The sequence below is a fragment of the Ursus americanus genome, chromosome 7, assembly GCF_024610735.1.
Source record: "Ursus americanus isolate L20-20 chromosome 7, mUrsAme1.1.p, whole genome shotgun sequence".
Lineage (NCBI taxonomy): Eukaryota > Metazoa > Chordata > Mammalia > Carnivora > Ursidae > Ursus > Ursus americanus.
Window position 1 is genome coordinate 23,429,080 of NC_142133.1, and position 25,773 is coordinate 23,454,852.

The 25,773-nt window shown below is 37.7% G+C and overlaps 3 protein-coding genes across 6 annotated transcripts in view; 1 reads left to right on the top strand and 2 right to left on the bottom strand.

The window, feature by feature from the left end:
* Positions 1 to 878, bottom strand: part of PPP4R3B (protein phosphatase 4 regulatory subunit 3B) — a 58,098-nt gene extending 57,220 nt beyond the window's left edge. For all 3 annotated transcript variants that reach the window (XM_045788007.2, XM_045788006.2, XM_045788011.2), the window contains exon 1: positions 399 to 878. In XM_045788007.2, coding sequence (XP_045643963.1) covers positions 399 to 540 — 142 coding nt within the window. In that variant the 5' untranslated portion in view covers positions 541 to 878. The remainder of the gene's footprint in view (positions 1 to 398) is intronic.
* A 151-nt stretch (positions 879 to 1,029) lies between these two features.
* CCDC85A (coiled-coil domain containing 85A) overlaps positions 1,030 to 25,773 on the top strand; it is a 641,780-nt gene continuing 617,036 nt past the window's right edge. Inside the window, exons 1-3 of the mRNA XM_087863416.1 lie at positions 1,030 to 1,256; positions 10,678 to 10,754; positions 17,821 to 17,921. The gene's annotated coding sequence lies outside the window, so the exon portion shown is untranslated. The remainder of the gene's footprint in view (positions 1,257 to 10,677; positions 10,755 to 17,820; positions 17,922 to 25,773) is intronic.
* PNPT1 (polyribonucleotide nucleotidyltransferase 1) overlaps positions 11,786 to 25,773 on the bottom strand; it is a 44,724-nt gene continuing 30,736 nt past the window's right edge. For both annotated transcript variants that reach the window (XM_045788012.2, XM_045788013.2), the window contains exons 18-28: positions 25,388 to 25,441; positions 21,002 to 21,108; positions 20,396 to 20,467; positions 20,242 to 20,305; positions 18,885 to 18,968; positions 18,488 to 18,571; positions 17,322 to 17,428; positions 17,188 to 17,243; positions 15,616 to 15,694; positions 13,415 to 13,462; positions 11,786 to 12,073 (exon numbers count right to left, since the gene is read on the bottom strand). In XM_045788012.2, the coding sequence (XP_045643968.1) occupies positions 11,915 to 12,073; positions 13,415 to 13,462; positions 15,616 to 15,694; positions 17,188 to 17,243; positions 17,322 to 17,428; positions 18,488 to 18,571; positions 18,885 to 18,968; positions 20,242 to 20,305; positions 20,396 to 20,467; positions 21,002 to 21,108; positions 25,388 to 25,441 (914 nt within the window). In that variant the 3' untranslated portion in view covers positions 11,786 to 11,914. The remainder of the gene's footprint in view (positions 12,074 to 13,414; positions 13,463 to 15,615; positions 15,695 to 17,187; positions 17,244 to 17,321; positions 17,429 to 18,487; positions 18,572 to 18,884; positions 18,969 to 20,241; positions 20,306 to 20,395; positions 20,468 to 21,001; positions 21,109 to 25,387; positions 25,442 to 25,773) is intronic.

The following is a 25,773-nucleotide window of genomic DNA, read 5'->3' on the forward strand; positions in this document are numbered from 1 at the left end:
AAAGCCACTCAGAAAGTAAAGTTTCACTAAGCTTTTTGAAACAGACAAAATGGATAAGAAAACAAAAAATAAAAGGAGGGGGAGGGTCAGCTCCCTAGGACGAGAAGAAAACTCTTATTACTTCCTCCCTTCTCACTTTCCCCTATTCAAAGGCGAGACTGGAGAGGAAGGGGTCAAATCGTTAATAGGGATAGGAGGCGGGGGAAGAGAATCAACGTTTGACTGAGGGTAAATCCGGACAAAGTAGTTTGTTTTTACCGTACAGAAGTGCAGGCACAAAACCAATGCGCTGTCCCAAGATGTGGTAATAACAGTACCCGGCCCAGGGCCTAAACACCAGGGCTATGCCCAAACCGAAGGCACTGAGTGTCCCCTATCCTATGTTCCAATAACCTTACCGTCGGACTCAGCCCGAACCAGCAGCGACATCCCCTTGAGCTCCTCCACATAAGTGGAGGAGACATGCCCGGTGCCTCTGTCGTCCCATTGACGGTCTTCGTTGAGGGTATAGACCTTCACTCGCCGCCGCGTATCCGACATGGTGGCTGCTGTCCCCACCGCCCCGGCCGCCGCCTCCTCCTCGCTCACCTCGTCCGCGCCCCTCACTCTTGAGAGACGGTTGCGGCGGTGGAGGCAGCGGCGGCGGCGGCGGCTCCGAGGAGGCCCGAGTTGACCATGGCTCCCAAGGTTCAGTCGCGGGAAGGGGAACTAGAGTCACCGAGACCTCTCCGCCCGGAGTCCCGGTAACCTCTCACTTCACCCCCGCACACACCCCCCTCCCCTCCCTTTGCCCCCCAGAGCTCGCTCTCCCGCCGCCGCCGCCGCCGTAACTACTACAGATCCGCCATCTTGTAACCCGATTCTCTCTGCCTTTCTCTTCCTCCTCCAGCAGGCTCGCACGGGCTGTCCTAGCAGGGGCTACGGCGGCCGATGAGCCCAATGCACGTCGCGTCTGCTTCCCGCACGCGCTTCCCAAGCCGGCAGTGCTCGGTATTCTCGCGAGGCGGGGTACTGGACCTAAGTGGGAGGGTCTAAGTGCGACTTCCTTTTTTTTCGGTCCCGCCTGCTGGTGCGGGATCTCGGCCGGGTGGTCTGTTCTCGCGAGTTCCCTGACCCTCTGGTGCCGCGAGATTCCTTTCTGAGCCGGCAGCGAGTGCGGAGTCTTAGATCTTCTTTCCAGCGGTTGCTGGCTGCACCTGGGGTTGTGACGAGCCGTGAGACCCAGCTCTGAGGAAAAAGTAAAGCATACCTGGGAGGTACGCATCCTTGGACGGGACTAACCCTGAGCAAAAAGGAAGAAAATGTGCTTGCACTCCTTAATGGAAGCTAACCTTGTCAGCCTATTGGAAAAAAATAACTCAAATTTCTTTCTGAGAATACGTAGGAACTTTGAGCCCTGTAAGTTATGGGGACCCGAAACCCACTAAAACTCGTTGTAGAATCTGTTAGAGTTAAACATCTCCTCAGGAAGTGTTCTAGGGACCACCAGGCGATTATAACGTGGTACATTAGTGTGTTGCCAAATTCCTATTTCCCGCCAAAGGCATTTGGTTAGGCATTTGGTAGCTGGCCATTGAAAAGCATACTTTCCACCTGACGAAAATGCAGTGCTTTTCCCGTGTTCGTAACCTCGGAAAACAAGTCTTCAGAGAAGTTTAGGGAAGTGGAGGGGAACTACCTTCCTAACACATCTAAGAGCATTGTTATGATATTTTTGAGTTTCTCTTACGAGCATTTTTTCTATCTATCGGGAGGTCGTCTGCGCTGAATAAGCGAAGGAGGAATTGTCTGGGCATTCACGTTGTCAAACATCACATTAATTGTCAAACATTGCCCGGTGGATACCAGTCATGTGCTAAGCAGTCGTTTATTTCAGTCCCCGTTTGTTCTTGATAGAATCCTTTATGTTTTTAAAGGCATTCTCAGCTTGTTCTGTCAGTTCCTTAAAACCCGTTGGTCTGAAAGGTGAAAGAAAACCAGACGCGATGTACACGTTGCCCCTCCAGCGCATCTTGGAGATTGTAGTCATTACTTATCAGTGGTTTCGTCAAAAAGTGCTTTTGTTTTGACCAGATCATAGGTGGACACTCTTCGGTGATGCACTAAAAACGTGAGACGTCTTACATAGAACAGGCGCCTGATAAAAAATAAATTCTAATTTCAAAATCTGGATACCTCGCATTTGTAAAAAATAGAACCTCAGAAAATGTACTTGAATTAAGTAGTTAGATGTAATAATAGAGCCCATTAATTGCCATGACAGATGTGGACAAAATGCATTTTGAGCCCAGAGAAAATAACCTTACTGCCTTGGGTCAGAGAAAGCTTCACAGATTAAGTTTTGATCTAGGTGTTAGGGGGAGTTTGCACTTTGGCTTGTGAAGGTGTTCAAGGCTGAGGGGACAGGGTGAACAAAGTCATAATATGTTGCTGGCCTAAAAGAACTTGCAGGTAAGTTATATATAAGTTAAAGGAATGAAAACTATACATTAGTCACTTTAACACTCTATGTGTTGAGGTTAATGTCCTACAAATAGAACTCTGGACAAAATTGTGAAATAAGTTATTTCCTGCATTTACTCAATCATTCAAGTATTTGTTGAGCATAAACTATGTGTTAGACACTGTTCTATACAGTGAATAAACAGAAAAGGCCCCTCTTCACATAGAGCATACATTCTAGTATAGGAAGACAATAAAATACATGCCAGATCCTGATAAATAGTAATACCAAAAAATACGAGTAGCAAAAGGTTAGTAAGCTTGGGAAAGGTAATGGTGTTATTGAGGAAGGCCTCTGAGGGAGGCAGGCAGCCATGCATTTCCCCAAGGGAAGAGAGCATGAGAAAACAGAAAAGCAGATTTAGCCATGAGGCTGTAGTGAGAGGGATAATAAGGAAACCAGTGTCTTTAAGCCTATATATAATGGAATATTACACATATTGTTGTCCATATTGTTGTGCACATGTACCCTAGTTTATTTAAACCATCTATTTGTTTATATGTTATTTCCAGTAGTTCCAACCTAAAATAATAAATGATTTACCACAATTATTTCATGTGTTCCAATATACTTGATGGTAAGTTCTTAGAGTAGGGTTTTTCAAGGTTAGCACCACTAATATTTTGGGCTGGATAATTCTTTGTTGTGAGAGATTGTTCTGTGCTAAACAGGATGTTTAGCAGCATCCCTTATTTTTACCCACCAGATGCCAGTAGTATTGTACCCTCTCTTCCAGCTGTGACAGCTCAAATTATCTACCATCATTGCCAATGTCCCTGGAAGGCACGTTACATTTTTTAATTCTTGAGGGTTTAAAAAAATATCCTGTTAATCTCTATAGGGTAAACTGGGTTGTCGTTTCATTGACTCATGCCCTTGGAATGTCAAACTTTCTGCTTCCCATTCTGTTAGATGTTTTTATGAAAATGTTTTATGAAAGTTTTTTGCTGTATTCACTCATTTTTTCCCTTAAGGTGATTAAGTCTTCTCCATTTAATAAACCATCAGAACTGATAACCTATAACCTCTTAGCCACATTCCTATTTCTTTTCCCCTTTACAGCCAAACTATTTAAGGGTTGAGGTTGTTTATACTCCTTTCATTTCTTCACCTCTCACTTATTCCTCAATTGAACCCATTTTGGTTTCCATCACACTGCCGGCCCCAGCATCTTGCTCTCATCATAAAGCTCTTCATAAACTAACTTAAGATATCTATGTTAATAATGCCACTGGACATTTTTCAACCTGTTTTACTTGATTTAAGTTAAAATTGACACTTTTTGTATGAACTTTGTTCCATCCAGTCATATCATGGAGATTCTTGCTTTATCCTTCAGATGTTGCCATAGTTACCACTTTCATAAAGGACCCTTCTGACTCCCCTGTCTAGACAATATCCCCTTGGGATGTTACAAGTACCAAAAAACCCAATTCAAAGTAGTTTAAATGATAAGAGAATTTATTCGTTCATATGAAGGAAAATCGGGAGATAAAGAAGAACTTCAGGTAGATTTGATTGACTTGACAGTATCAGTGAGAACTTGATTTCCTTCTGCTTCTCAATTCTATATTCTGCTCTGTCAAATTCATACTAAGGCTGACTCCTTTTATATCCTAAGATAGTGGCCAAGAGCTCCCAAGATTCCACAGTTCTTCATTCACAGCAAAAAAAGAGTTTCTTCACGTATTCCCAGTTGCATTGTTATTAGACTAATATAGGTCACATGCCTACCCTTGAACCCAGAGATATGGGGTCTAGGGAATGTCAAGCACTGATTGGCTGAGGCAAATCAGGGCCTGTCATTGGAGCCTGGGGTTAATCCCACCCAAATCCCATGGATATTACACCATGCAATATGGTAAAACTGATGTAGGAAGACAACTAGAGTATTGATTTTATCTTCTTGTTATACACAGCACTATGCACCCTTCCACTGTAGCATTTGCCATACTTGGAGCTTTAGGTTTATTTGTATGATTTCTGATTAATAACTGTCTCCACATCTAGATGACAAATTTCTGTGAGTTCAGGGAACTATGTTTTTTTATCACCATTTTATCTCTAGTGCCTAGCAGAGGGCGTGGAACATAGCAGGTACTCAATAACTGTTGAAAGTTAGAAGTTTACTACTAGAAGTTTACTACTCAATTTGACATTCTCCCTAGCAGATAATTTAATAACTACCGTATCAAATCAACTGAGATTAAATTACATCTTTGAAAGCTCCAGGCTGGTATCTCTAGTTTCTATCTAACTACTCAGTTCTTGACACACTTATGAATGATAGTTCTGAAACAAATTTGATCATATAATATTGTTTTTACATCTTTCAGCAGTTTCTGATTTCTTGTAGGATAAAGTTCTTTAGCATGGCAATACAAAGCTTTTCATGGTTTGGCTCCTACCAAACCCTGGCTGGCTGTCTACTCTCAAGAGCAAGGCTATGGACTGTTGGGGTGATTTTCCCTGGGTGTGATTTTCTTTTTCAATCACAGCCCCTCCCATTCACCTTACCAAATGTTTTTAGAAGTCTTTTCTTTGGGTGAATGTAGTTTCTGTAGGTATTCCCTCATACCCTGACAGAGTAAAAGCAGAAGGGAAGGAGGCAAGGGTCCTTCATCTGTTTGGTATTTAAGCTTTCACTTAATCACTCCTTTTACCCGTGCTGTCACAGTCTCCCACTACTGTGACTAGTGTCTCCAAATCAAGTCTCTCCTATTTCATAAAATAAATCTCAGTCTCCTGAGGTGGTGGTGATGGTGGTGGCGGCAATGTTCAAAGAACTAGTATGGGTATGAGTGTGTGTGGAGGGAGATGGTAGTCCTTTGGTTATGTGGGATTGGGAAGGGGATCCAGTTGTGTGGCCCCTCTTTATAGAGACTTTGACCCTGTCCTCAGATTCTGAGCCCTGATCCTTTCTGATTTGTTGTAGAGGTAATTAGTTCTCTTCTTCTCTAATCACCTATGTAACCATTTAGGTGGTGACTTCCTCTGTTCTGCTAATGTCCACTACTGCTCTACCATCTGCTTGCCATGCAAATGACATTTGTTAAAATCCTTTGTCTGCTATTGTCTCTTTTATTATGTTTGCCTTTTAGACTCTATACTTTAAAAAAATTATATTTAACTGTGATTATTTTGCATTTTTGACAAAGATATTCTAGCATGTTTTTATAATGTTTAGTTCTGTATTTCCCTTGGGGTTTTTTTGTATATGTGAAGTAGGATGCCAATTTAAAGTTTCCTCCAAGTGGAGAGCCACTTGTCAATATCATTTATAGATGAAATAATTTGAAATGCTATTTTAATCATATTCTTTACTAAATCTATACATGTATACATACATGTATGTGGACACTAACGAACTCACTAATCTGTTTTATTTGGTCAACTGTAGTATGACAGTTTTAATTGCTATAGTTTTGTTATTTGTTTTGGTATTTGGTTGATGTGGTGGCCATATCAGTGCACCATTTAGATCTCCTTCAAGAGAACTTACTCTGGGGACCATACTTGACTGATAGCCAGCTGCCACCCCTTTGGATCCACCATTGCATTTGAGCTGAGGCCATAAAGACCTCGAGTTGCTCCCAGCCATTAACTGAGCATAGCACAGGTACTATACTTGTCTTTTAGTATCCAGTGCAGAACTCCTTCAATGGGCAGCTTTGGCTTAGGGAACTTCTTAGCAGTCTGGATGAGACTTTATTGGAACTACACTGTAGTCTGCAGCTCTTTCCACCCAGTATTTCCTTATCTTCCCTCTTTTATAGAGGTCAAACTTGTACTATGGTCTGTAGGCTGTCCCTGTCAATTCCTGAGCCTGTCTATTTTATCCTTTACAGACATTTCCTCTAGTCAGTATCTTACATGTTTAATCCCTTCTTGGCATCTGTATCTTAGAGGGCCAGAACTGACATAGGTGGTACAGGGAGTGGTGTAAGAAATCAGGAAGTAAGATGGGGCTTGGGGATAGTTTACTCAGTCCTTGGCACAAGATGGTCACTTGACTACTGATTTGACCAGTAGTGACCTAGGAAAACATCCCACAAGAGGGGAATGTTGTTGTCTATACAGTGATTAAAGCATTTGAAAAATATGGAGAAAACAATGCCTACAAGGATAGTAGAGCTGTCCAATTATGTTGTACTACTGCCTTGCAGAGGGACAGTGGGCTTCAAAAAAGTCTTTATTTCCTGCAACGGAAGAACAGACATGGGATTTGACAGAGTTACAGAGCTCTAAAGATTATTTGAATGCTCAGCTTAAGGGGGGCTACTATGCAGTTAGGGTCTTGGTTGGATAATCCTGAGCTTGAAATATGGAATGGGGGTACCTGTGAAGATGTTGGTTCTGCAGATAACCGTGAACCCTCAGGGATTGCAGAAGTGGCTCATACTTCCTGTAAGAGGTAATAATGCCCTTCTCTTGCAAAAAGATCTCTTCCATAGTTGCTCTCATTTCTTATCCTAGCTGTGAGATTGTGATAGCTAAGGTTAAATCTCAGCATAATCTGCCTAGGGACTGCTGGGCCTAGCGAGGAAAGAGGTTACAGACTGAAGGAATTGAAATAATAATCTAGCATGTACTACCAAGGAGCCAGAGAAGTACACTTGGGATTGGACTCTGAGGGTCCCTGATCATGGGGGCTGGAGGTTAAGATTGGATACCAAGATTTCATTGATTTGGGATACCTTTGGAACAGAAGACTTAACCTTGGCCAGACCCAAGGGGATGGGGCAGACTTACTGCTAAGATAGCTCTTGGAAGCCTGGAAAAAAGAGTGGAAATGAGCTTACACCATGGCAGCTTTTTGACTCCTGGAGAAGATACCTATTTATTTTGGCATACCTATATGGTTATTGCTCACTTATTTGTTCTAATTGTTGTGTACCAGTTCAAAGTATTTTTAAGAAGATCACCTGCATATGTTTTTGTTCTTCTCCTCAACCTCTTTTTAGTCTTATCTTGTTGGTTAGGACCTGAGAACACTGATGAGAGTAATAGTGGTGATCCTTAATTTGTTCCTGCATTTAATGGCAATGTCCCCAGTGCTGTATATGTTTTTAGGAGAGGCAATACATAGTCTTTCAAGAAACCCCACCCTAGGCATAGAGGCCAACATTTGAGAGGAATCTCGTAATATAGGGCTTGTCCCCAAGGAGTGAGGGGTTTGTGCTCCATACCAGGCACCCCAGACCTTTGGCACTGCATCAGAGATGAGCCCCCGCCCCCCAAGAGCACCTGGCCTTGAAAACCAACAAGGCTTACAACCATAGGGCTTTAGGGAATGGAAAATCACTCTTAAAGGACTCATGCACAGACCCGCTCATCCCAGGACCCAGCACAAAAGTAAGTTTGAAAGACACCTAGACCATATGCTTAGGAAACTCATCTGGCAGAGAGACAGGAATCTGTTGGGACTCTGTGGGGACAGAGGTGCTGGCAGACACCATTTTTGCACACACACCCCCAAACCCCGCCTGCTAGCTCAGATAGAAGTGTCCTGCCCCCATCACAGCCCAGGCCTACCCTGCCCTAGCTGAGTGCCCTGCCCCCATAGTCTATCCTGCCAGCCAGTGGGCATGTGCAGCCCACACAAGGGACACCCCTTGAGCACCTGGCTCTGGTGGCCAAGGGGGATTGTTTTGGACCCCCAGGCCTAAAATACTCAGTCCTTCACAGTTACCACCCAAGGGCACTGCACAACCAGCAGACTGAAACATACCCCCAGAGTTCATGTGAAAAAGGCATATTTTCTTGTCCTGGAGCTTCAGCCTGAGGAGCAGGATTCAGGTTTGCCATATATTCATAAGCTACAGAGGTGCCCCCAAGAGAAGATGGGCAAAGAGATAACCATATTAGTGCTCTCCCATGGCCATATAACAGTTCACAGATGCCTCCCAGAAAGGAGCTTATATATGCCTAAAGCAAGAATTTTGCAGCTGCCGCCCTAGGGGTAACTCCATATTTCCTGGTCTGAAAGTCAGCAGGGTTTACCATTACAAGACTATATATTTACATACCTTGAAAGCTGCTGCCTGTGGATCTGGCTTACTCTATACCTAAAAGAACTAGAAAAAGAAGAAATGAAGCCCAAAGTTAGTAGTAGGAGGAAAATAATAAAGATCAGAGTGGAAACAAATGAAATAGAGACTAAAAAGATAACAGAAAAGGTCAGTGAAATGAAGAGTTGGTTAGATAAGCAAGACTGATGAACCTTTAGGTAGGCTCACTGATTAAAAAAGACAGGGCTCAAATAAATAAAATAAAAAATGAAAGAGACGTTACAACCGATACTATGGAAACACAAAAGATCATAACAGGCCACTACTAACAATTGTATGCCAACAAATTAGACAATCTGGACGAAACGGAAAAAATCCTATAAATATACAGTTTTCCAAGACCGACTCTTAAGGAAATAGAAAATTTGAATAAGACAGTTGCTAGCAAGGAGAGTGAATGAGTAATCAAAAACCTCCCAACAAACAAAAGTCCAGGACCAAATGGCTTCACTGGTGAATTCTACCAAACATTCAAAGATATAATACCTATCCTTCTCATACAAGGACACACAGAGAAAATTACAGGCCAGGCCAATAACCCTGATGAACATAGATGCAAAAGTCTTCAACAAAATATCAACAAACCAAATTCAACAGTACATTAAAAGGATCATACACCATGATCAAGGTTGATTTACAGGATGCAAGTATGGTCAGCATCCACAAATCAATCAGTATGATATATCACATTAACATTTGCATGTAAGAATAAGCTGTTGTATGCAAAGTACAAATGAGAGGCCAGGAGACTCCAAAGCAAAGGGTCGAGAGAGAGAAGGCCTTTGTTCATAATGATGTACAGTCCTGGTGACAGTCAGCCACAGGGAGTGTGACTTGGCTTCTGTGAAATAAATTCATGACCCTGTGAAAATCCCTATTCCACTCCCCCACCCACCACCAATTGCTTTAGCTTATGTTGGTTTCTGCTCCTTGATACCAAGACATATTCTCACTTTTCCATTTACACTGCCAACTCTCATTAGCCTAGAATTTTATAAAAGCCTATTGAACTTTAACATCATTATCTACCTTCTTTTTGCAAGTAACCAAGCATATTCTTGCCTAAGTGCTTTGAAAATATCACCTTGTACAAGCCTCCTCTTGACTTGTATTCTTCAATAAAATTTCATGATTCTGGTGAAGAAAAGGCACAGGGTTAAGGAGTAAAGGACTACGTTAATTGATTTATAATGAAACGGCTGCTCCATTCTAAACATACAATACCAATTGAATATGAAGTTGTTAGTGCTTTCATTTGGAATTCTCCTTCCAGAATAGCTGCACATCTTCCTCCACTTCATTCAGGTGTCTGCTCAAATGTTACCTACTCAGGCCATTCTGGATCATTTTATCTAAAATAGTACCTTTTCTTGATCACTTTATCCTTTACCCAGTTGTTTTTCTTTAAAAAACCTACTACCATCTGGCATGCTATATTCTTTACTGTTAGTTTCCATCCACAAGAATGTGAACATTGGAACTTGATCTGTTTTGTTTATTGATGCATTCCTTGCACACGTGTGTGTCCGGAACATACTAAGTGTTGGCAGAACTATGCTTGGCAGAACTGAACTAAGAAAGATACTGATATTTACACTACTATCTTCGATCTAGAAATATAAGATATTCTGTAAGAGATGTAAAAATTATTGCATAAAAACTGTAATTTATGGGCAGGGGAGTGTCAGTAACAAAGAATATGAAGAAAAAAGTCTTGTAAGTACTCAACGTTGCACTAAGTACCAAAGATGGGCACTTCAGTTTTAGTCATTACAGTGTTTTTAGCATATAATTGCACTTTTACAAGTACTTCATGGGAGTAGGGAAAGCTACCAAGATTTGAATGAAGGCAAAAATAAAAGTTCAGACAGTGTGGGATCTTGGTTTAAGTGGAAATGGAATCTTTTTGGTGGTTTGTGGTTAGTGGGCTATATTGTCACTTTGTGGAACCACTGGTCTCTAGAATTTAAGAACTAGCTTCATTTTTCTTCCAGTAGTAGCTGGGAGTCCCTTAGAAAAAGAAAATAGAAAACTTAAGAAAAACATAAATTGCAGTTTTGAAATGCTACCATTAAAGCTTATGTCTTTTTTTTTTTTTAACAGGTCTCAAACTCACAACCCTGGAGATTTAACCTACTTGAGCCACCCAGGCACCCCAAAGCTTATGTCTTGAACAGAAGGCAAGTGAGAATGAAAGATTTTTGTCACTATCAGAGAAAAATCAAATGTACAAAGCATATAGTTTACATTTAATGTCATTTTCAATTAATCTTCAGTATTTCAGAAAATGTGCCTACCACACAATTTTATACACTATATATAAAATCAGTGTTTACTGACTTAAAAATATACATATTTAAAAAATATTTGACTAACTAAATTTTTAATATTTTATGAACTATTTATGAGTCATGAATATACAAACATTTTATCAGATTTATAAAAGGATTGCATATTCTAAATTAGGACTTCCATGAGCCATCTTCTTTTTTGTGGAATTATGTAATATATTAAATCATTAAAATGAACATCTTATAGCTATTACTAAAAATTATGTCAACAGCCTCTATCTAGGACTGTTTCAGACATTAATTGAAAATCATGATTTTTCCATCCTTTATACCAAGAACATCCACACATTTGCAACATATACTCAAAAAATGACCTAGCTCTATTTGATAAGTAAATGGTTTTTCTGTATTTTCTAAATAAATATATTTTCTAAATTTGAAAAATGTACTCCTTCATTTTAGGTAGGATCCCATTTATAATATTTATTCTACTACATTTATGGTTTTGTGACCAATTTAAAAGGTGGTATATCATTAAAAGCAGATCAGATTAGCTCCTTCAACTCATTATATCCGGTAACTGTACTAACGAAACTGGCTTTGAATATGGCAAGTTCCAGTTTGTGAAACAGATGTAGCCCAATACAGCTCTTGTGCAGAGGTGAGCCATTAGATGACTAAGAGTAAATGCTCATTACTGTATACAAAGAAGATAAAGAAAACGGGTAGGAAGAGATCCATTACAGTAGCAAATGTGATCTATTATTTCTAAGGTTTTAAGCTATTTCAGAATTATAGGAACTAAAGGGCAATCTTTTTAAAGATGTATAAATGGTTTAGTTTTAATAATATTTATTGATATAATGTAAATAAAAATAAGAGAATATAGGTTAACTCTTGAAATAAAAAAATAGACCACATAAAGTGTGTATTTTAATACAAATCATTAGAATATATTTATGCTATATATAAATCTACACATTACAAGATACTACTGAAATTTTGCTCTATAGAATATCACTCTAGAATTCTCTTAAAAAAAAAAAAAATCACCGGGTAGAATTAGATGATGACTGTGAAATAGATTCTCCCATTACAATACTGCTTCTGTCATTTAGAGTTCTGACAACAGATGTAGCTGGAGACTGTAGCACTTTACGAGAAAGCCTCATTCTTCCATCAGCTGGATCACGTCCAAAGTATTTCACCTGTATTAAAGAAGCCAATTTACTTTTACAGTTATAGTACAGTGATCAACATCCAAATTAGAAGATACTTAAATTTACATGGTGCAAAAAAACAATGATTAATGTTTTTTCTTTGCTGAAAGCATAGCTTAGTGCTAAGTAAAGGTATATGTTAATAAATATAATTTGGTTAAATAGTCCTTATAAGAAAAAGAAAAGAGATGGGCATTTAGTTGCCCTATTATAATCATCTATTAGACTCAACTGTGCCATCTTATTTTCTCTAGGCTAGGTCCCTATACTGGAAGAACAGTGAAAACCATGGTGAATGATTCTAGACAAAGGCTTTCTGAGCCTAATGCTATTATAAACTATACAGGATTATGGTTAGGTTATTCACACTATTCCTCAAAGGACTATCACAGTGAGATTATTTGGCTTGACTTTAGACAACACAAGTCAGGGGAAATGTGGCAGTTTTAAAGTCCCTTCTGATGTAAAAACACAACTTGATACAGATATTAGGTCTTGGTTCTTATTCTTCCCTAGAGACTACTTGAACAATGGGACTACAGACTGGGAATAAACTAAAAGCCGTGGTTACTCAGGTCATGGGTAACAGGTATAGCTGGAACAAAATGTGGTATGGACAAACAAAACTATGGACTGAGAAACAAACTGAGGGCTTCAGAGGGGAGGGGGTGAGGGGATGGGATAGACTGGTGATGGGTAGTAAGGAGGGCACGTATTGCATGGTGCACTGGGTGTTATACGCAACTAATGAATCATCGAACTTTACTCAGAAACCAGGGATGTACTGTATGGTGACTAACATAATAAAAAAAATTAAAAAAAAAAAAAAGTTTAAAACTAAAACAAAAAAACCCAAAAACCAAACCACACCAGACTGGCATTGACTTCCTTTATCCACTCACAAAAACTATAAAAAAGGTCAGACAACATGGCTTTCATCAAACTCAAAAGTTTTTAGCTGTAAGCAGTACATAACCAATTAAAGTCTCAACTCAAATATGACATTCAAGGCCTTTAACAGAGTTACATTTTCAGAGTTCTCCTGTCCTGTTTGCAAATCACTGCATAGCTATCACTGACCTCATGTACTTCTAAAAGCTCTAAAGAGTTTGGACTACTATTCTAACTAAACTGCAAGCTCCCTAAGGGAAAAAATTGCATCTTAAACCCTTAGTCTGTTTAAAAGGGAACCTAAAGTTAAAAGAACACAGCACATAAATAATATAAATCACAGATGTTGATTTGATTCTTTTAGCTTTTTGAAAAAAAAGTAAATGAAACTTCGAGTACAGTTTACAACTTTAAGGCTAAAAAAGTGAATACAAGTACCTGAATTTCTTGGCCAACTTCTAATCCGAGGGCAGTGGGATGTTTAATCTGAAAGAGAACATATTCATCTATTAGTTGTTGTGGATAATTTCTTAATGTCCATAGTAGTACACACTTTTTTAAGTGGAAAGTTTTATTGTTTTTTCTGATTATAAAATCTGTTGATTATAGAGGGTTAAAATAGTAAGTATTCAAATGAGAGCAAAAATCATCCAAACCTCTACTTTTTAGATAACTACTGCTGATACTCTAAAGTATCCCTTCAAATGTCTCCTTAGTGTGTACTGCATTTGGAAAAAATGGACCTTACTGAGCTTGTTGTTTTAGAATATGTTGATTTTTCATTCAATAATACGTTGAGGACATCCTTTTATATCAATAAATGAAACAGCAGAGTGTTCAAACTATGTAATTTGTTTAACTGATCCCCTAAAGATGGTCATTTAATTAGTTTTAAATTCCGGTATTTTTTTAAAGATTTTATTTACTGGGGGCGGGAGGAGTGACAGCAGGCATACACGAGTGTGTGAGTGCATGGAAGGCACAGAGGGAGAGGGAGAAGCAGACTCACTGTGGTGCAGAGAGTCCAATGCAGAGCTCAATCCCAGACCTGAGATCATGACCTGAGCTGAAGGCAGACGTTTAACTGACTAAGCCACCCAGGCGCCCCTTAAATTCCAGTACTGCAAATGTTAATAATTACGGAATCTAGACGTAAGGTATATGGGTGTTCAGCGTACTATTTTTTTCAACCCTTCTGTAGGTAACTGCATTGTTGCAACAATTACGTATTCATTTACTCAAATTATCCTCTCAGAACAAAGTCCTAATGTTGAACCTTCTAGGGCCAAAGGTAATACTCATACACATTTACTAAACACTCCAAAAAATTTGTCCCAATTTACATTCCTACAACGGTATCTCAAGTGTATGAGAATGTCCATTTTTTCCTCCATATTTTTACCCACATTGGGAATTTTCAACTATCTGAAAGTAGAAAAATGATAACTTAGTTTTATTTGCATTTAAAAAATTTGCTGTTGGGATGCCTGGGGGACTCAGTGGGTTTAAGCATCTGACTCTTCATTTCAACTCAGGCCATGATCCCAGGCTTGTGAGATCAAGCCCTGCGTTGGGCTCTGCTCAGCATGGATTCTGCTGGAGATTCTCTCCCTCTCCCTCTGCTCCTCCACCTGCTCGCCCATGCTGTCTAAACTTAAAAAAAAATAAATCTCTAATTACAAAAAAATTGCTGTTGATACTAACCTTTCTTACTGATCCATACAAACTGTGTGCATATGAAGCCTCTCTCATATGTTATATACATCTTTTTCCCCCGAATTGCTACTTGCCTTTCAACTTTATTGTAATTTTGCCATATACTTTTTAAAAATGATGTCAGGGGCACTTGGATAGTTCAGCCAGTTAAGCATCTGACTCTTGATTTTGGCTCAGTTCATAATCTCAGGGTCGTGAGATCAAGCCCTGCACGGGGCTCTGCACTCAGCAGGGAAGTCTGTTTGAGATTCTTTTTCTCTCTCTCTGCCCCTCCTCTCACTCATGCACTTGTGTTCTTTCTCTAAAATAAATCTTTTAAAAATAAATAAAAAGAGCAGATATTCTGCTTTATGAAAACCAGTTATTCCAATACAATGTGTTGAATAATCTTTGTTTCTTCAGACTGAAAACGCAACTTTTAGTATATATTATATTCCCATGTATATAACCGGATGATTTTTGGTCTCTATTCTGTTGTATAAATTGTCTAATTCTAGGTCAGCAATACACTATTTTATTCTGTATAGCCTTATATTTCAATATTTGGTAAACCAAACATTCCTATTATCCTCTGCCCCTTATGGTTTTCTTGAGTAGTTTCATATTTTTAGTTTTATCTTGCCATGCTTGGTTGGCCAAGAAAATTGGCAAGACAGGGCAAGAGCTAGGTATTTTTAAAAAGTAACTGTTATATGTTAATTCTAGATGTGTTAACTCAAGAGTATTTCCATTCCATCATATAAGGACAAACATAAATATCTGTGTAAAACAGTGTAAAAACTTTTGTCAGCAACATCGCTGTCATTTTCAGTTTTCTGTACTTAGGCTAGTAGTGGACAAACTGCCTAATCCTCACCAATCCAGGTAATTTCATTATGATGAGTTTAAGACAGTTTTTAAAAAAATAAGTTACTTTTTTTTACCTTTCGTTGATCAAGTTGTGTGTTATGAAGTAGTACTGCAGTCATATTTGGATATAGTTTAACCATTACTCCAGTGTCTCTGGAAAGGAAATAAGCCTGATTAAAACAGTATCTGTATATCTACTGATAATCAAACTGATTATGTATTCATTGGAGAACAAAGTAAACACACAACATAAAATTGTATAAAGGATTATCTAAAAGAGATACTCATTTTTTCAACTGAACATACACCCTGTATTTAAATTTTTTTTTTTAAGATTTTATTTCTTTGAGAGAGAGTGAGAAAGAGAGCATGAGCAGGGGGAGAGAGAGGGAGAAGCAGACTCCCCCGCAGAGCAGGGAGTCTGACACGGGGCTCGATCCCAGGTCACTACCTGAGCTGAGGCAGATGTTCTGAGCCACCCAGGCGCCCCTACACCCTGTATTTAAATACTTGTGAATGAAAGGACAGAGAAGAGATAAAGGAAAACTGTGTAGTGACAAGCTTTTAGACTATATATTCTTCTGTATTTCTCTTCATAGTATTTTCCCAAACATTTTGAAATGACATTAAATTTTTTTTTTTTAAGATTTTATTTATTTGAGAGAGAGACAGCAACAGAGATAGTAAGAGCACAAGTGGGGAGGAGCGGGATAAACAACATTAAATATTTTAAAGTAGTGTAGATTAATCATCAACCTATTAAATAATGATTTAAGGAAGGGGGTTGGATAAAATATTTATTTCATTAAAAACTTTTGTCTTTTTTTCATTAATCTACTAAAATAAGCCATCCCGTTTCTTAGTTTTTTCACCTGTGATATTAAACAAATTATTCCACTGGCTTTTGTTATTGATTTCAAATAGCTTTGAGCACTCAGGCTACATCTGATACATATGTATTTTTTTCCTTAAAAGAAATTTTCAGGGGCACCTGGGTGGCTCAGTCCATTAAGCGTCTGCCTCTGGCTCAGGTCATGATCCCAGGGCCCTGGGATCGAGCCCTGCATTGGGCTCCCTGTTCGCAGGGAGCCTGCTTCTCCCTCTCCTCCCGACTTGTGCTTTCTCTCACTACCTCTCTCTCAAATAAATAAGATCTTTAAAAAGGGGGGGGGGATTTTCTCGCCCCAAAAAGTCAATCTTTTTAGCTGATAAAAAATGCTTTGAGGTTGAAATTGACATTTAAAAAAATCTGCTCCTTAGGCATTAAGTAGTACTACCTTTAAAAGAAACCAAAAAGAAACTATCAGAAAAAGAAAGAAAAAGGAAATATTGCTAGGTCTATTTTGGGCCTAAATGTTTTACTGTGTATTGGGAAAATTTAAATGGTGGGAAATTTGATTCAAGAAAACAATTCACTTAGAAGAACCTATTAGTATAATTATAATCACAGAATCATGTTATTGAAAATCAACAAATGGTACAAAAAATAAATTATACCTTAAAAATAATTAATGATTCTACGGTAGGTAATTGACATAAAATCTAAATACCTTACACTTTCAAAATATATAATGCAAATGTGAGGTTAACATGTGATTATACTGTAAATCCTATAAAAACCAGCATAGCATATTAGTTGATATTACCTGATTTCAGTTATTGTGGCGGTATACACTGCTCCAAATTCTAGTTGCTGCTCTTGCTGTAAGTGCAAAATAAGCCATAAGATGAATAAACAGCAACAAAATGCAGAAAGAAGTATTATAAGATCTATACTTACATCATCTTTGCAGATTTCAGTAATGAAGTCTCTTGCTTCATGCATAGCACTTGGTGTTGGTGCAAATACAGAAAATGTTTCTTCATCCACCTGACTAACAGTTACTCCTTTTAAAAAGATAATTTGACATATTAAAGCTAACTTGCTCACTCTAGTGGAGTCTAGTCTTGGGGAGTAGATATGAGAGCAGGGGACTGACCTGCAAGTAGCTGGGCAGGGTTGTGTTATATATACTCATTGCTTTAGGAATGAAGAGATTCATTCACCAACAAATACACATTGCACACCTACTATGTATCTGACACTGTACTAGGCCCTGGGGAAACAACAGCAAGTCACTGTCTCTATGTTCTTGGAGCTCACAGTTTGGTAGAAGAAAGCATATTTAAGTTAATTTTTGAGGGTTTGGTTTTGCTTTCTTAATTACTATTAATTATATAATTATAATTAAATTATTAATTAATGGTTTCCTCACCTTTTCTTCTTTCTCTTACTCTAGAGTAGTGAATGGATGAAGGACGAAATCATGTCAGTTTCTCAATCTAAAGAGCTGGCTAAGACTACTCTCCTTCTCACTTTCCTTCAATAACCTCAAAGCTGGTAAGTACTAGGTAATTCAAAGATTGCTTCCAGAAAAAACCATGCATACTATTTCTACACATACTCTTTAAATAAAGAGTCTAAATAAGACTAAGGGAGAAATAGCAGAATAGAAAATGACAGCAAAATCCTCTAAAGTGAAAAACTAAACATTTTTCTAAAAGTTCGATTTTAAAATGTCACAAAGAAATTGATGAATTCTAGGGGATCCTTCTTGAATATACTTAAGAATCTGATTTATTAAGAAAACTTACAGTAAAGACATGTCAGTGTTATATATTTTCTTGCATATCTCAAACATATTTTTTGAACAGAGATAAAATGGCAACTCACATGGCCTACCATTAAAACCTCAAACTTGGGGTGCCTGGGTGGCTCAGTTGGTTAAGTGTCTGACTCTTGATTTTGGCTCAAGTCATGATCTTAGGGTTGTGAGATCGAGCCCTCAATTTGGGGTCCATGCTGAATATGAAGCCTGTTTAAGATTCTCTCTCCCCTCTTTTCCCTCCTCCCTCTCTAAAAAGAATTTAAAAATTGAACCCCCAAACTTCATACACAACTCTTACCTGTTTCAGCCTGAAGCTTTTTTAAATTATATCCACCCGGTCCAACAAATTTTGCCCGTTTTGATAATGGAACCTGAACAGTTTCTGAAATGCAGCGCAGAGAAAACTGTAAATAATTCAAATACACATATGAACCTAAAACATATCTTGATCGGTCAAGATTTTTTTTTGGCATAGACACATGTAAAAGTATTTCATGGGAAATAGAAAAATAGTTACTTGACTAAAGTTTCTGAAAGTTCTAATATCTAAAAATATCTCCCCAAATTTAAAATATTTTAACTACAGAAATAGTTAAAATATTTTTGTTTTGTGTATTTAAAGAAATTTAAATAATATACTTTCATATATTAATGTTTACCTTATCACGGAATAAATAATAACTTTAATACACTACCTACAACAGGCCCATTTTCTTTTCTAGATGCTCGAGGTTTTGAAATAGTTTTGTTCATAATCTGTATTATCTCCTTCTTTGCCACTGTAAGAGATAAAAACATAAAAATTATAACTAGAGTTGACCTTTGAACAACTAGAGATTAGGTATGTCCACCCCTGCATCAAAAATTCGTATATAACTTTTGATTCCCCAAAACTTAACTACTAAGAGCCTACTACTGACTGGAAGCCTTACCCATGACAAAAAAACAGTTAAGTAACACATTTTGTATGTTATATCTATTATACTCTATATTCTTGAAGTAAACTGAAGAAAAGGTTAAGAAAACCATAAGGAAAATATATTTATAGTATTGTATGTATATTTATTGAAAAATATTTGTGCATAGGTATGGGATAGGGGGCTGGCCCTGGGATGGCAGAGTTCCACAGCCTGGTGGCTTAGGCTCAGCAGTGGCAACCCCTAGATGGCCTGCAGGCTACAACAGTTGCGTGGAGGCATAATATAGCTGCCTTATCTCCCTGGACATGTACCACTGGCCCATGGCTATACACTGGCACCTGTGGCTGCATGTGAGTGTGCTGGACTCCAGGAGGCCTCAAGGCCGAGGTGCCATGGTGAGGAGTGGGTCCCCTCCCAATGCCACCAGCCACAGACGACTTGGTGCAGGGACTTCCTATGCAGTGCTGTCCCTGCACCCTGGGCATGTTTCTCCATTTCAGCCCAGTCTTCTGCTGGTAAGCCCTGGATGCTCGATGGGACCACCCTCTCAGCACAATGGATGATCTGCAGCCCTGCCCAGTCATGGCACCCCCACCCCCAGGGGCTGCTAATTGCCTCAGCAGGCCTCTTAGGATACTCAGTGCAGCGGGCATGACCTCTGTGCCAGCTGCCTTCAGTTGGTCTGGTGGGATGGGCAGTAGTAAATAAATGCCTTGCTGTTGTAAATAAATGCTTTTGTTGTCAACTCTTTAAAAAACATAACGTACGTATAAGTGGACCCATGCAGTTTGAGCACACATTGTTCAAAGGTCAACTGCATATAAAATAAATATGATGTATAACAGTATTCTTAGTTTTTATGAAGTAAAATCCAAATTCTTTAACTTAGTAATCAAAGCTCTTCATATCCTAATAACCTTTACAGTTCTACTTATAGTCCCCTTTCTCCATAAATCTTATCTTATGGAGTCACTTAACTTGTAAAAATTGAATTTTCTCTGGTCTCTCATAAAGATTTTTACAAAGCAGTATTTTATAATAGCCCATTTTTAATATGCCTAATGGGAATTATAGTTTCCATGAACAAATGAACAATAATGGAAAGAGAATCAGGCACACTGGCTTAGCTTACCTGAGGCTTGTTGAATGGCCTCCATTACAATTTTTATTGGTATTCCAGGTAATTTAATATCAGCCTAATGTGGAAAAGTAAAAAAAAATATAAATATTGATTCATGACATTATTTAAATATTATAAAAGTGAAACAAAATAGGTTTTAAAATACCTGTAATGCAGTTATTCCCTTACTGGTGCCGGCTATTTTGAAATCCATGTCACCATTGTAATCTTCAATTCCCTGAAGGAATTTAAGAAATTACGATATAGTTTTAAACAAAAACAAAATTCACCCAGTCACTATAAAGGAATTTTAGAAAACATCTGTAGAAGTAAAACCATGTCCTCTAAGACTAAAGACAAAGAAATATCTTCTACATTAACTACTGCTTCTAATTTGTGGCTTTTTAAGTTAGAACTGTTTCATCAGAAAATCACTTTAAGATCATGTTGCCCCCACATAAATGCACAGGGATTCATTTATGATCACCCTAAAGTGAGCCATTATGGATATTTATACTGTGTGTCTGTGTGCGTGTGTGTGTGTGTATGTGTGTGTATATATATATATATATATATATATATATATATATATATATATATATTTTTTTTTTTTTTTAACTCACATCGTATAAAATCCAAGGCTAATATGCAGAGGAGGAAAGTAAGAACAAGGACCTCCATTTCTCAAGTACTATTATTCTTCTAAGCATCCAGTGCTTATAAATATGTATCATCTTCACCACTGAATATTTGAAAACATGGATATACTTGCCAGAATATCTGTCAGCAAACGATAATCTTCTATTTCACCCTTGTCAGGATTGTTTTTGGTGACCAATCCTACTGCCACACCTGCGACAGCAGATGAAACTGGAACTCCTGTAATGGAGAAAAAGAGCTTGTATGTAATGTGTACATCAGGCTAACATGCATATTTATCATTCCATTGATATTTATTTTAATGTGAGTGGTGTTTTAAATTTGACATCATCAGAACTAAGCTGGAAAGGTGATCTATCTACCTCATTTCTTCTTAAGCATATGATAAAAGCCCCTTAAAACAATTCTAAACAGGTAATCACTGTTCTCACAAAAACCTGTATAAAAATAGCAAACTTAACTCTTATTGAAATCCATTTGTCTTTTTACTTTTGGTATGTTTATCTTTTTTTGAAAAAGTAACCATTTTGTTGGTAAATCCTTCTAGCCTTTCCATGAAAGCCATCGGTAGGTTTTTTTTTATGTATCCTCCCAGAAAATCTGTGCCCAAATATGAATCCAAGTGTAATCTTTTATTTTCTTTACTTATGGAATCATAGTGAATGCACCTTGCTTTTTTCCACTTAATAACATACCTTGGATTTTGACACATAATGCCACACAAAGTTCCACTTTATTCTTTTGAAAGGCTGCTTAGTAGTCCCTGAATGGATTTATAAAACTGTCAAACTGCCTTCCAGAGTTGTAGCATTTTGTATTTTCACCAGCAGTATGTGAGGGTGCCTGCTGTTCTACTTTCTTGTTAATTCCTGTCATATCTTTTGACTGTAAAGGGTAAAAATGGTAGCTTATTGTTCTTAATTTGATTTTTTATGAATGAGATTAAACTTTTTAAAAAATGTTTATAAGCAGATTTATTTATTTATTTATTTATTTATTTATTTATTTATTTATTTATTGGGGCTCCACGCCCAGTGTGGAGCCCAACGTGGAGCTTGAACTCACAACCCTGAGATCAAGACCCAAGCTGAGATCAGGAGTTGGACACTTAACTATGTGAGCTATCCAGGCACCCCTTATATTTTGCCTGTTCATGCCCTTCAACCATTTTCCTACTTGTTAGTCTTTTTCTTAATGATTTATAAAAGCTCTTTCAATATGGACAACAGATCTTTGTTAATTATAAATATAGAATAGTAAAGGAAATATCTTATTTCCTAGTCAGTTGACTTTGTTTATTGTGATTTATTTTTCTATACAGAATTTGAAAAGTTATATGTAATCATGGTTCCTGGATTTTGCTTTAGAAAGGTTTTTCCTAAGATTTTGATAAAATCTTCCATGTTTCCTTTTTTTACAAAACGTTTAAGGTTTTATCACTTGGAACTTACCTGTTACAAAGGAGTGTGGCAGGGGATCTCATTTCATATCCTGTAAGCAATCTCACTTATGCTCATGGTTTTTAACCTTAACTTTTAATGTTGATGACCTAAAATTCTCTTTGCTAATAAGCCCTAGACCTGTATAGCCAATTTGCCTATTGGACATTTCCAGCTAAATGTCCCCAAAACACTTTATATGTATGTACATATATTCAAAATGTAATCACACCCAATAAATCCTTTCTGTCTTGCCTTTCTTATGTTGGTTGAATGCAACTAAGACACTCATGCCAGAATCAACATTTCTTTCCTCATTTCCTATATAAAGTCACAAAGATCTGATAGTTTGTCCTTTAAATTTTTTTAGGAAGTTGTTCTTTCCCCTAAATACTGAAACATCAATTGCTACTCCTTTAGTCGAAGTCTGCATTGTTTCTTGCTCTGACAACATTCTCCCTGCCTGGTTTCCCCAATTTTAGTCCCCCCCACCCCACCCCAAGTTTCCATTCTCTCCCTTTTCATCCTCTAGGTCTATCACCTAAGCTGGGAAAAACTACCAAAAAGAAGAAAAAGTCAGATTCAAATCACACCGTTCCTCTACATAAAATTCTCCTAAGTTCCCAATTATCTGCTTTTAGGAAATTTTATACTTGTTCTGTGGTCAAAAACATTTGGGAAATAGTACATATCCTGTTCCCAGAGATTCAGAATTCACATTAGCATATTAAAGTTTATTTAACTTATATTAAATAAACCTGCTTAACCCTGCTGAAATGTACTTTAGAACAGATTGATTTTTTTTCATGGTACACAATAATCAACATCCAGCAGGAACACTAGTTCATAGAATCCTGAGTTGTGAAATATTAGCTTTAAGTTCAAAATCCTTAACATAACAATGACCTTTAAAATCTGGTCCCAATTTATTAATTTTTTCAAATACATTTCAGAAACATCCTATACTGCTTCATAACTTTGCCCATGTTGTTCCTTTCACATGAACTATGGGCCCTGCTCCTAATGACAGATCAACTACTCAACCTTTAGAAACCAGATAAAATGTAGCTGTCTCTACGAAGCTAATTACCTTCAACCTAATTCTTCATATTGTACATATTTGTGTCTTTTAGCTGTCTGACTTCTTGATCTGTTAGTATATGTTTTTCACATCTAAAAGCTTTTTAGAAAATGGGTACCATTTGTATCCCTGAAGCAAGACAGGGCCTGATGTGAGGAATGACAGGCACTCATGTGTTTGAGATGAATTGCATACCCTTTGTTGGCTTTTCCCACACAACTTGACATTCATTCTTGTCAAATTCATTTTTTTTTTCCTATTGGGCTTTTTTTTTTATCCTGTTAACATTTTTTTAGAGATCAAAATTGCCATTTAATATATCAGTCACCCATTCCTTTTAACAGTATCCTTTTTATCAGCAGGCCAGTGTTGTAAGTCAATTCAATAATAAAAACATTGAAAGGGACAGGATTTAGAAGGAAACATCCTCAAGCATTCCACGTGACCAAACCATCCTACAGATCAGATTCGCTTGTCTCCTCTGCTCATGCTTCAACCAGTTATGAAGGTGCACCTATCATCCATCTCCATTTTTTGTATCATTTATAGAAAAATCATGAGCTGCCAAGCTGACTCTAGATATACAATATAAGCAGCAAGCCCCCTCCTCTCCAAATCTAGTAATATTTTCCAATGTGGAATATTATTTTACTACATGATTAATTTTAAATGAGTCCCTTCTGGTCCCTTCTCTTCACAGCTGCCTCCTTCCTAAAAATACTTACAAACTTTTTTTTTTTTTAATAATCTATTTAAGAGTTTTGCCAAGGGTCACTGTCAAGTTCACTAGGTTATGCTTTACAGAAAATACCTTACTCTTTCAAAATTAAGAACTTTCGTGTCCTTAGTATACTATTTTCTGATTTTTCAAATACTGCCAACATCGGTCAGTTATCTCATCCTGAAGTTCTCATCTTAGGTTGGGTTTTTGTCTAGACCAAAAGATCTGAATTCATTTAAAGCAGTTAAAGACTCTCTTATGATCTCTTTTTACTTTATTTTTCAGTTCACCTTTTCGAGAACATGTTGTTTTCCAATATGAAAATGTAGGACTGACTGAATGCAGGATAGGGACTTTGTTTTGTTCATTGCTGTGTTCCAAGGGCTAAGTCAGTGCTTGGCACAGGGGTGGCATCTAGTAAAGACTGGTTGAATGAATGCATGAAGGTGAAAACAGAAAAAGTATTTTACCAGCAACCTTAAATATCAGCTTATGTTTTTTTGGCACTGAACACAAATAGAAAAGTACCTTTACTTTTTTTTTGCTTCGGTTTAAGATTTCATCTTTCTAGACAGTGTTATTATATATTCACACGATTCTTTTATCTCATCCTTGGTTATAGTATCCTATCTTTCTGTTTTTCTGTACTATAAATGTGTGGACTTAGACGGAGCTCCTTGCAGCCTCTTGAGTATCTTAGGTTCCTTTTGTCTTTCTTTTTGAACAGCATCATTGGTGAGATACAGAAATTGCTTTCAGAGCCTCTTAAACATGTTGACTCTTTCCCTTTTGGTGTTTCAAACCAAGAGATTATACTGAACCTCCTACAGTCTTTCTTCCTAAAATTCTCCATACCCTTCTGTGGGTGGTATTGTTCTCATGGTGTGCAAATTGACTGGAAGATTACATGGTTACTTTCCTTTACTGGTCCTAAATACTTCTGCTTGCTGGTCCAAACGTCATTGGTGAATGGAATCAACTGCAGAGCTCTTTACCTTTTGGAAGGTGAGAAAGCTCACTGGATCACCAAGGCAAGTAAATAATTTCAGTGTCCTCCCTTTTGCCAAAGATAAGAATTCTAGTAATTATCTGTATACTTGAAGCTGTATGTTTTAACTATCTTGTTCTGGCCTGGTTTGGTAATCTCTAATCTGACTTCTCCAGATCCTACCAAAATCCAATTTTAAAGAGATCTTATATTTTATACTCATCAAATACAGATAAAGCCTAAGTAGTTTTGACACATAATTCTTTTACCTGCGTCCATTAACGCTAAACTTCCACCACATGCAGATGCCATTGAAGATGATCCTATAGAAACAAAAAATACTTGCTTTATAATATACTGACTTTTTTAAATGTAGAAAGCTGATACTACTGGTTATTTCCTTATAAATATTCAGTATTCTTTCCTTCTTTCTTTTTAAAAGCAATTAAGGCAAGCTCTGTGAAACCACAAACTATAGGACTACACAGTCCAGTATAACAGCCATTAGGTACATATAGCTACTAAATTTAATAATTGAAATAAACTCAGTCCCTCAACTGCATAGCATAGAGATAACTTCCATTAGCACATGAAGTTCTATTGGAGAGCAGTGCTATAGATTCTAAGAAACCTCCCAGAAAAACTACCATGCCTC